Here is an 11,039-nt window from a genome sequence, read left to right on the forward strand (position 1 = left end):
AGCCTACCTAGCCTAGAACATTGCCAAAATCCCTGCTTCACACCTCATTTTCTCTTTTGGATTGGGAAATGCACATGGGGCAAAAGTGATTTCCAACTGCACCAGTTTCTCCTGGATCTTGGCCCAGTAATTCGGCATGATCATGTCAACCTTCCTCCTCTGGGCTGATACTTATTTTGTTTGGTTGGTTTTTCAGTTGGTCTTAAGAGGTTTGAGTTACCTAGTTCACCATTATGAGAAGTAGACGTTTTCCACGTAAAATATGAACTGGGGGACTTCCCTGGTGGTCCAGTACTTTGGCCTCCACGCTCTCACGGCTGAGGGCCCAGGTTCAATCCCTGGTCGGAGAGCCAAGATTCTGCATGCCGCATGCAGGGAGGCCAAGGAAAGAAAGAAAAGAAAGAAAGAAAGAGAGAGAGAGAGAGAGAGAGAGAGAGAGAGAGAGAGAGAGAGAGAGGGAGGGAGGGAGGGAGGGAGGGAGGGAGGGAGAGAGAGAGAGAGAGAGAGAAAGAAAGAAAGGAAGAAAGAAAGAAAGAAAGGAAGAAAGAAAGAAAGAAAGGAAGAAAGAAAGAAAGAAAGAGAATTGGATCTAGTCTCTGCTCTTGAATTTACTAGTTTTCTGATTTCAACAACTGACTGGTAGTCCATGGGCCTGTTCCCTCAAATACAAGAAGGAGAATTTGAGCCAATTGGCTTGGAGCCCATGTAACTTAAGATTAACACGATTCAGTCTAAATCACTGAGTAGATTTTAGGATGAGGAGGCCAAGCAAGAGTAGCAGAAGGCAGTGACTGTGGCTTTTCTTGTTGTCCCTGTAGCTAAGAGGACCTGGGATATGGCAGGTGCTAGTCAGTATCTTAAGAAAAAGAGAAGGAAGAGATGCTTGCCAACATGAGATTTGCTGAGATTTTGTTTTCTGCTGTGGAGTCACTCCCTATCGGCACAGACGTGATCGTTGGTCAGGCCAAGAACCCCCTTTTGCAGTCTTGGCTTGTCTGAGATCAGGGAGAAACAAGAAGAGGACTGAGGTCAGTCTGGTTTGCAGAATCTTAGGAAACTTTATTAACCAGCCACCAGCTTTATGGGAGCACAAAGATGCAGCATTTCATGCCCCCTTCCAAGGAGTGCATTGACAAAGGGTTATATTAATCAGAGTGCATCCTCACCCCATCTCGCACCACAGCGTTGCATAAAGCCATCCCACTACCATAAAAACCTGTACCATATTATGGACGTCAAGAGCCTTTATCAGAAAACACGGCAGAAGCCGGTTAACAGTGAGATCTCTGCGCCACCTCTTTGCTTAATAGTATCTCCTACGACATTTTTCTTTTTGTCATTTCTTGGCAGCTTTCATGGTAAGACACCTACTGCTTGATTCCTTGTGACCCCACACCAACTCATATCAGGAGGGAAAAGGGAGAACAAAAAAAGGGAGGGGTTAGGTTATCACCAGGTGGCTCTTTGATAGTTTGAAACCTGGAGGGCTGTAATGGGATACAAATCCTGCAGAACACAGGGTCAGAGACATTGCCAAGGCAAGTCTGTCTTCGTAACGCAGACCCTTAATTGGGGCGCTCTGTGGTATTTCAATTCAATATCTGTTTTTAAGCCTCCCTTCAACAATTAAGGTGTCTCTATATTACGGCTTCCAAAAGACTATCTGTGAAACAGATGACAGAGTGACCGTGTTCCCCCCGGCTCTCAGGAAAGTGTAGCAACTTCATAGATTTCTATGTTGTCAAGAATCTACACATCTGATTTTTTCTTTCTTTTTCTAACTTGATGCATTCAAAAGAAATCACTGGATTTTTTTACCATAAAAAAGGAAGAACAGATACCCATGCCAAGTTAATGGGTGTAACCAGCCAACACAACTGAGCTTACAAAGGAGATTAAAGATACATTTTTGGATAGTAGTTTTACTGGTAAAGATCTGTGAAAATGGTCAGCATTGAAAGGGCAGGTACAACGCTCCAAGCTTGACCTTGTATTTCTAGTCTCTATGGGGAAGATAGTCTGCCAAGGAACAGGATGTTAGTGGAAGGATTGTGCCGAATGAAGAAAATGAATGGATGGTCGGCAGTGAAATACACCTCTCGTGGCATCGCGGAGAAGAAGACCGCGACCGCGGTGGCAGCCGCAGCCTCTGTGCCCTCCTCGTTCACTTCCACGAAGGACTTGTGGACCACCTTCGATACAGAGAGATCTCTGGTTCCCGACATGCCAGACAGGTCAGCCTTGCTACTGAAGAGCTCCTGCATACCCAGGAAGGCCAGCGGAGGGGTGAGGTCGTAGCTCTCCTCCAGCCTAAACCTGGGCAACTGGACATTGACCTCAAGGAGATCCAGATTCTCGGGTCTGGTCCACTCACGCAGCTTTTCCAAAGTCAGCTGTTGCTCAATCTGGATTCAGAATGGGCAAAAAGAAGAGCTGAAATCATTTTATATAAGTAAGTTAATGAAGCATTGTTTGAATGAACGGGCCCATCATATCAGCTGCTCACTGGTTTCCTTCATGTTTTGTACCAAAACAGATTCCATTTGGAGGATTTCATTTCTTTCTGGCTATTGGTGATAATGAACAGAGCTGCGTTCCAAGCCACCAGGGGCCCATCCACCCGGACCTACCAGGCCCTGCCGCACCGGATCACTGGCCAGCCTGGCTAAAATTACCCTAATTGGTCGAGTGATGCCGGAGGATATTTTAAAGCTTTCTTCATTTATTGTATTCTGTTTATTCTGAAGCCCAGTGACCACAGTGGTCAGCTGTGAACCTCACACAGCTGAAGTTCCCTCTCATAGGTTTAGCTCATTGGGAAACGCAGAAATGGACCTGGTTCCTCATCTAAACTAGGACAACAGTAGTACACACTTGGAGCACTGTAAGTGCCAAAGGAGTCGCCCTACACAAGTGCTGTGGAAGGTCAGCTGCTGCCATTACTGTGATCACTGCTAGTGCCCTGGAACAGAAGCACATTCCACTTCTCTGCTGATGCTGGTAATTCCAGACTTTCTTTTTTATAATCAGGAACGGACAAATATGGAAATACAATTGAAAGAAGGAACACAGTGGTTTTAACTTATGCTCTAGAGCTGCAAATGGCTAATATTAAATGCCATCCAACAGCAAGTTTGGTCAGGGATGGGGGAGGGGAAAAGCACACAACAGGCCAGAGACACTGAAGAAAAACCTCACTCTTCACAGTTTTGCCTCTTCCTGGCCCTGGCGAGAGATACCAGTGCCTTTAAATTACAAATAACAGAAACCACAGACAAAGTTCAGGTTAGGCAGTGGGCTTATCTCTCAGACTAACAGGTCACATGGATCTTTTCCTGTCATGTAGCAATTGGACATTTAATGCACAATCTACGTGAACTGGGGTGAGAATTAGCAGATTTTATAGCACATGGTGAAACTATATACTATAATGTTTGAGGGTTTTTAATTTAAAAAAATTGTTTTAATGAAACAGTCCTCATTTATGGCACGTTCCTCTAAAGTTCATCTAAGGGAGTCCCCACGAGCTACCACTGGCCAGCGTTACACTCGGTCTGTACCTTAGACGTTCCCACCATGTTGTGCGCTGATAGTAGCTGAACATTTAAATGTGGGGCTTCCATAAAAAGGAACGAAACTGAGTTATTTGTAATGAGGTGGATGGACCTAGAGTCTGTCATACAGAGAGAAGTAAGTGAGAGAGAGAAAAACAAATACGTATGCTAAGGCATATTTATGGAATCTAGAAAAGCGGTACTGATGAACCTAGGGGCAGGTCAGGAATGAAGAGGCAGACCTACTAGAGAACGGACTTGAGGACACGGGGAGGGGGAAGGGTAAGGTGGGACGAAGTGAGAGAGTGGCTTGGACATATATACACTACCAACGTAAAACAGATAGCTAGTGGGAAGCAGCCGCATAGCACAGGGAGATCAGCTCCGTGCTCTGTGACCACCTAGAGGGGTGGGAGAGGGAGGGTGGGAGGGAGACGCAAGAAGGAGGAGATACGGGGATATATGTATACGTATAGATGATTCGCTTTGTTATACAGCAGCAACTAACACAAAAATGTGAAGCAATTATGCTGCAATGAAGATATTAAAAATAGTACAATAAAAAATAAATAAATAAAATTATATGCACAGGAAAAAAAAAGTTCTCATCACAAGAAAAAAAAATTATATCTGTGTGGTGATGGATGTTAACTAGACTTATGGTAATCCTTTCACAATATATGCATTTATAGAATCATTATGTTGTACTCCTAACATAATGTTACATGTCATTATACCTCAATAATAAAAGTCTCTATAAACATAAATAAATAAATGTGGAGCTTCGCAGTGGTACATGTGGATGGGCTACTTTACAAAGGAGTGACAGGAAACTGGGAAGGAACACCAGGTCACCTCAGTAAACAAAGAACAAGCACCTACACCTGACACACACACACACACACACACACACACACACACACACACACACACACACACACACACACACACACACACACACACACACACACACACACACACACACACACACACACACACACACACACACACACACACACACACACACAGTCCGGGCATCACTCGGGAATGGCGGGGGGGCGCACCTTCCTCAGCCCCGTGGACTCGTCCTGGATGTCATCTGGCAGCAGGATGACCATGCTGAGGTCCTTACCCTCGTAGGGCAGTTCCAGCACCTGGCACTTAAGGTCGTTGATGTAGCCAAGTGGAAACTTCTTCTTCTGATGCATCATTTTCACTAGTTTTGTGTCTTTCTGAACAATTAAAACACAGATCACTAACACTGTTGTCAGCGTGGCTTTAGAGCACACAGTCATCTAGACGGTCACCTGCCCTCACCTTATTCAGTCTGAAAGCTGCATCCTTTGTGGCCTCCATCATGAATTTCTCCTGCCACTTTCCTTTGAAATAGATGGCATTCACCAGCACCAACTTAGTCATGCTATCAACCATACCTGAGGCCAACAGCTCTGGAATTTTCCCTAAAAAGACAAAGTTAGCTTTTTAAAAATCCACCTATCAGAATTCCAAATTTGAACTGACCTTTGATTAGCAATGAAATGCAACTCAAATGCTTCCTTCTATTTAATTTCCTTTAACATGGTACTAAGTTAGCCAAGCCCCCTGGGGTGCTTCTACTGTAAATAAACCAACTCGAGGGGCAGATCAGGGTGACACAAACTGCCCCCAAAGGGCCAATGCTTCAAAACAGGTCAATTGTTTAAAGGCTAAAACCAGGAAAATTCTTCTTTTCTGGAATGTGTGGTAAACACTGGGCCTCATTTTGTGACTGGCCATTCTTTTTCAGGAAAAGAAAAATTTCTTAATCAAAATGTTTTGTCACTAATAAATAACTCCCTTCTTCAAATCTTCCAAGTTAGATGCCTAACTCTCACAGGAAAGCTTTTAACAAATATCCAAAAGGTAGGACAGTTCCTCCCCTGAAACACAGGCCCCACTCATGATGCGGCATGGCCGTGACAGTCCCATATGGAAGGAACACAGGTGTCCTGTGGGTGCCTCTACCGTTCCGTGACTACGACAGAAACACCAGAAAAACAGCCTGAGGAGACTCAGCCCCACCTCCCGACCCTGGTTTCTTAGACAAGATGTTGGCAAAAAGTATTTATGACCACAGCGGCTTGTAAATATTGATTCACAAGACTTTCATCTCTTTTAGTCTACGTTCAATGTTAGTATTCACTTTAAAATGTACTTTGGGGAACTTATGGGTAGAAAACATTTAGCATCTTCAGTTAAATCATGTTTACATTTCCACTTTGAGGAATTCCTACATTTGAAAGCTGTCTGGGGACATCCCCCCATGGGGCAGTGGTTAAGAATCTGCCTGCCAATGCAGGGGACTAAGGGTTCGAGCCCTGGTCCGGGAAGATCCCACATACCGCCGAGCAACTAAGCCCGTGCGACACAACTACTGAGCCTGTGCTCTAGAGCCCGTGAGCCACAACTACTGAGCCCGCACGCCTAGAGCCCATGCTCTGCAACAAGAGAAGCCACTGCAATGAGAAGCCCACGCGCCGCAACGAAGAGTAGCCCCCGCTCACCTCAACTAGAGAAAGCCTGCGAGCAGCAATGAAGACCCAACGGAGCCAAAAATAAATATATAAAATAAATAAATTTATTTAAAAAGGAAGGGAGGCAGGAAGGAAGGAAGGAAGGAAAGAAAAAGAAAGAGAAAAAAGGCAAGCTGTCTGGCCCTGGGCAGTGCAAGGTGCACCCCAGTGTCAGGCTGAGGGGCTAGGGAAGGGGAGAGGGGGTCACCTGCAAGGGGGAGGCGGGGGGAGGAAAGGAAGCATCAGTGTGGACGACCAGGGCTGCCCTCGCTCACCTTCCGTCTGCCCTTTGACCCACTCGTTTATGGTCTTCCTTGAGTCTTCGCTGGCCTGCACAAAATCCACACTGGCCAGTTCAGCACCGTACATTTTCTGAGTTGAAGCTAAGAACTCCTGTTTAAGGAAAAAAAAAAGGAAATGTGAGTAACTCCTACTTTATACAGAAATGGTTTTCTAAAATCCTTAAGAGCAACAGAAATTGTCCCAAAAGGCATATTTCATTGTAACAAAAAAAATTCTAACCCTTCTACTTTTTTTAGTATAGTGAAAAACACATAGCATTCAATGGACGACCTTAAGCACTTTTAAGTGTACAGTTCAGTAGTTTCAGTGTTGTATAAAATTTACCAATTTCTGGGGACTTCCCTGGCGCTCCAGTGGTTAAGACTCTGTGCTTCCACTGCAGGGGCAGGAGTTCAATCCCTGGTCAGGGAACTGAGATCCCACATGCCACGCGGCACACACCAAATAAAATAAAACAAAATGTACCAATTCTTTTCTACCCCTTGACTAACATTTTCATAAACAAGCAAATACTGATTGTACTTGAAAGTGAATTATGGAATTCACTGTTGCTTTAGCAAAACAGCCAGGGTCAATCTTTTCACTGTGGAGACTAGAAAATGCAATCACATCCATTTATGGGAATACTGTCTGTCGTGTTCTCATTCTGGATCATTTTTCTGAATGTTTATAAAAATTAAAGCCGACTTCTGTGACCTGACTGTGCTGGAAAGAAGTCTGCGTTGTCTAGTGAGTTTTGGAACATGAAGAGCAGCGTACTTACAGGGAGGAAATCATAGCTTTTCTCTCCAAATAGCCTGTTAGCAAGTTTCAGAATATAGGGAGCTCCATGTTTGTTGATATCAGCATTCAAACTCTGAAATCCTGAATGAACCTCCTCAACCCCTTTGAAATAGAGAGCCTAAAAGAAAGAAAACATTATTTCTATAACCATTTATTTTGAAACTATAAGCTGGTTCCTTGCCATTTGCTTCCATCAAATTAAATTAATATTACTAATTATTGATGATCCCCAGCCATCATCATTTTTCATTTTTCATTGGAGAACATCATTAGTCATTTTTCGTTGGAGAACAAGTAATAGAAAATCCAAAATGTATAGCTTGGTGAAACATAATAAGGATACTGGAAACTGTTTTCCCATCACTTTCTTGTTATAATTATGCTTCCACACATAGGAGTGGTTAACAAGCTAAATTTTATACAAGTCTGCTTTTTTCTCCAAAAATCGTAAGTGGTATGCTCACATGTATATTCTATACAAATATAATGTTACTGAAAGTTCTCAGAAATAAACAGTAAAAATAAGAATCATCAGCTACGTAAGAACACAAAGATAGTACAGATTGAGAGGTTTTTATTTTTTTTAATTGCACTCTTGTCATCACTGACTCACTTACTTAAAAATAATTTCTTTAAACTTAACATGGGGCCAAGTTTAATTCCCATACATCAGTTACATCTAGAGTCCCTTTATGGTTTTATGAGGCCTGGGCTGGCTCCTTGCTTCTAAGGCACAAGGAACCAACCTCCACCGTGTACAAAGGCCAGTGACTCACTGAGATATGGCATGTGTGTGGGGGTGCTGTGATGGATCTCTTTACTGGAAATGGGGGTAAACACTTAAGACTGTTCTTTACTGAGCTTATAAAGTTCCTGGAAAGCCTCAAAACAAGCTCAGATTACCCTGCAGGGGACGACTAACAATGATTAGTACCAGGGTTTTTTTTTTAAGTGGATTTTTGAAAACTTTCAAATGCTTTTGTATCTGCAGTGATGAAAAAGGTTAGTTATTCCTAAAGTACAGAAATAGAAGCTTTGCAGCTGGAACAGGCCCATAAACGTGAATCCGGGCTGGACCTTCCCTGGCTTTATGTGCAGTGTAATCTGTGACCCGTGTGTTAGAAAGCCCTTCACTTTCACCCTGCTTTTCAAGGAAAGCCAGAGTTCCCCACTCAGCATAAAGCACGCCCCGCACACAGGTGCCCTCCACACCCACCAAGGACAGGCAGGACCCGCAGCATCCCCGCCCCCTCTCCCTGCAGGGCCCTCCTGCTCACACAGGAACGGGGGTCACAGCCCACCAGGGCACACCTGTTGCCAGGCCCAGGGGTAGGGACAGGGAGTCACAGGCTCTCGTGTCCCCTTGACTTCTCGACTAGGTGTCGTTATGCTCAAAAGTATCAAGACACAGCCGACATTATGTGAGTAGCAGAGCATCACAGGCAAAGCAGAAACTGGACAGTCCTTGGGGGGGGGAGGACGTGGCTTACAGGAGAGCCGTGCAGACTCGTTGCTGGAACAGAAGCAGCGCACGGCAGGGGGGTGTCAGCTTTCTTCCTGCTCCGTCCTCGGTCCCACAAAAAACAGAGCCTGGCACATGGCAGGTGCTCAGTAAAGACTGGACCATGCATGACAGCCTGCATCCCAGTGGATTTTTCCTGGGCCTTTTTCTGAAAGTCTGACCTCATGAAGTATAATGTATAATGTGACACACAATGCTGAACACCGAAATACAGTTTTCTACAAACGCGCTGCCAGAGCTCAAAGGCACCACTTTCTGGTACGGTCTGTGTGGTAGGCACCGGCTGGGAAAGCTAGTTTCTGCTCACCTTAGACATCTGCGCTGCGGTATTGCCTCTGGCCCCCAGAAGGACCATGGCCAGCGCTGATGAAATGCTGAAGGGGGAGATGAAGATGTTGCCGTCAGGATCGCTCTTGTTCAGGGTGCGGAAGAGGTCCAAGGCGAAGCGGGTGTTTGCCGCACTCAAGTGCTCCATGGTGAGGCCTGCAACACAGAGCAGAGCCCCGAGCTGCCCCCTGCCACACCAGCCAGTCGGCAACGCCACCTCCCCATCTCCTCCTCAACTCAGGCCGGCCCCCCTGAAATACCCTGCAACGAACTTGTACTTTCTCTCTCCCTCTCTCTCTGTCTCTCTCTTGCGGAGGGGCCAGAACTCTCCATGTGCACAAATGCGGGAGCTTGGGGCGACTGGCCAAGGACTCAGCAGTGACATGGGATCAGGACTCCGTGTCCTAAAGGGCCCTGGCCGTGCAGACAGGTGCATCTGGGCCCTTCCCTACCACACGTGGGAGCGCACACTTCCCACCCTCCGTTCAAGTCTCTGAATCATTTGAGCCATGAATCCACTGCCCACTTTTACCTGAAAAAGAATGTTTCTGTTAGAAAATCATAGTTACCTGCTACTCATTAAAGCAAATTCCCGCAAAAGCGACAGAAGTATCCTCGTTTTTGAGGTTCACTTGCTGGTGTTTAGAGAGGTTCCCAGTCTCACAGCTGGTGAAGGGTATGAGAGTGGGAACCCGACACAGGCCCCGGGGTCAGGTCGGGCAGCCGGACAAAGAGGAGGTGACAAGTATCCTCTGTCACTCCCCGGGCAGGGAGGGTCTGCAGGTGAAGCACCTGGCCTTGCGCTCAGCTCAGCCAAGCACTCTCCCCACCTGACCTCGACTCTCAGCCCACATACAGCCGAGGAAGAGGAACAGTCGTGCTGGCTGCCCAGCGTGGAAGTCCTAAGTTGAATTATTACTGTTGTTGCTGATAAATAATCTCTAGGATCGCACTGGCCTCCCTTCCCTGCCTCCAGCCGCAGAAAGGAGAAGCCGCTCCGCCGGGGCTGCCTGGAAACCGTCACAGAGCGAGAAACATTCTGGACTCCGGCTTCCGCTTCGGCTTCCGCCTTCAGGCCCCAGGGAGCGACCTCTGTCTGCCGCAGGCCGCCTGGCCTAGCTCTTGGGACGCGGCGCCGGGGACCCTGGGTGGGGCGCAGGGCAGGTGGCGGTAACCACCGGACTCGGGGACCCCGCGGGGCGCACGGCGGGGCGGGGTGACCACCGGACGCGGGACCCCGCGGGGTGCTCGGGGATCGGAGCCTCTCCTGCCCGGCCCAGATCCCTGCCCGGCCTTACCGGCTGCTGGGCTGTCTGGGCGAGATGCAAGGTCTGGGGAGAGCGCCTAGCGCGGCCCTTATAGCGGCGGAAGGGAGTGTCCCCGGCAGGCGGGGGCGGCCCTGCCCCGGAATGATTTACTGCCTAGGAGTCGGGGCTGCGGCTGGGCGGGGCACAGGGCGGGCGAGCGGGGCTCCACGCAGCGCGTTCCTGGGGGCCCAGCACCTCTTTGAGTTCCAGGCAAACTCAGCTCTCCGTAAAGGACCTGATGGGCTATTTCCTACTAAGGTGTGAATGACTGAGATGACAAGGTGCCACCTCTTAGAGGGCAAACCAGCCTCTTTGGAATTTTATCCAAACACTCCAAACTCCGGGTTACTGGGGGCTGGGGGGGTGGTTTGTGAGGAGGGACCTCTAGGGTGAGATAAAACAGAATCAGTTCCAAACAGCATCCTTGATGTCTCTGTCCCTCAGGAACCCATGAGTTCAGCCCCAAGACTCCCCTGGCAAGTGATGACCCCAGCAGGCTGGGTCAACTCACATACCCGAGGCACACCATGAGAACGCCCATCCGTGTGAATAAAGTATTTCTCACCCATTATACTAAAATGTAAACTGACCAGTTTTTCCCCTATACGTAATGTTAAAGTAGAATGACTATCTTTGAAGAATAAAAGCAGTAGCTCTTCGTGCGAGGTCTTTTCTTCCCCCTTTAAATGCC

The 11,039-nt window shown here is 47.1% G+C and overlaps 1 protein-coding gene across 3 annotated transcripts; it reads right to left on the reverse strand.

The window, feature by feature from the left end:
* Window positions 1-1,038: 1,038 nt before the first annotated feature.
* Window positions 1,039-10,418, reverse strand: LOC132497023 (leukocyte elastase inhibitor-like). Of its 3 annotated transcripts, none has more exons than XM_060109872.1 (7): window positions 10,340-10,418; window positions 9,022-9,197; window positions 7,173-7,310; window positions 6,382-6,499; window positions 4,872-5,014; window positions 4,619-4,786; window positions 1,039-2,405 (listed from the first exon to the last, which is right to left on the reverse strand). In XM_060109872.1, the coding sequence occupies exons 2-7, from the start codon at window positions 9,187-9,189 to the stop codon at window positions 2,004-2,006; spliced, it is 1,137 nt and encodes a 378-aa protein (XP_059965855.1). In that variant the 5' UTR covers window positions 9,190-9,197; window positions 10,340-10,418; the 3' UTR covers window positions 1,039-2,003. The 3 variants fall into 3 exon arrangements, with proteins under 3 accessions (XP_059965855.1, XP_059965854.1, XP_059965853.1); XM_060109871.1 differs by lacking the exon at window positions 10,340-10,418 and adding an exon at window positions 9,611-10,333; XM_060109870.1 differs by lacking the exon at window positions 10,340-10,418 and adding an exon at window positions 9,302-9,430.
* Window positions 10,419-11,039: the final 621 nt, after the last annotated feature.

Source organism: Mesoplodon densirostris, chromosome 10, assembly GCF_025265405.1.
Source record: "Mesoplodon densirostris isolate mMesDen1 chromosome 10, mMesDen1 primary haplotype, whole genome shotgun sequence".
NCBI lineage: Eukaryota > Metazoa > Chordata > Mammalia > Artiodactyla > Ziphiidae > Mesoplodon > Mesoplodon densirostris.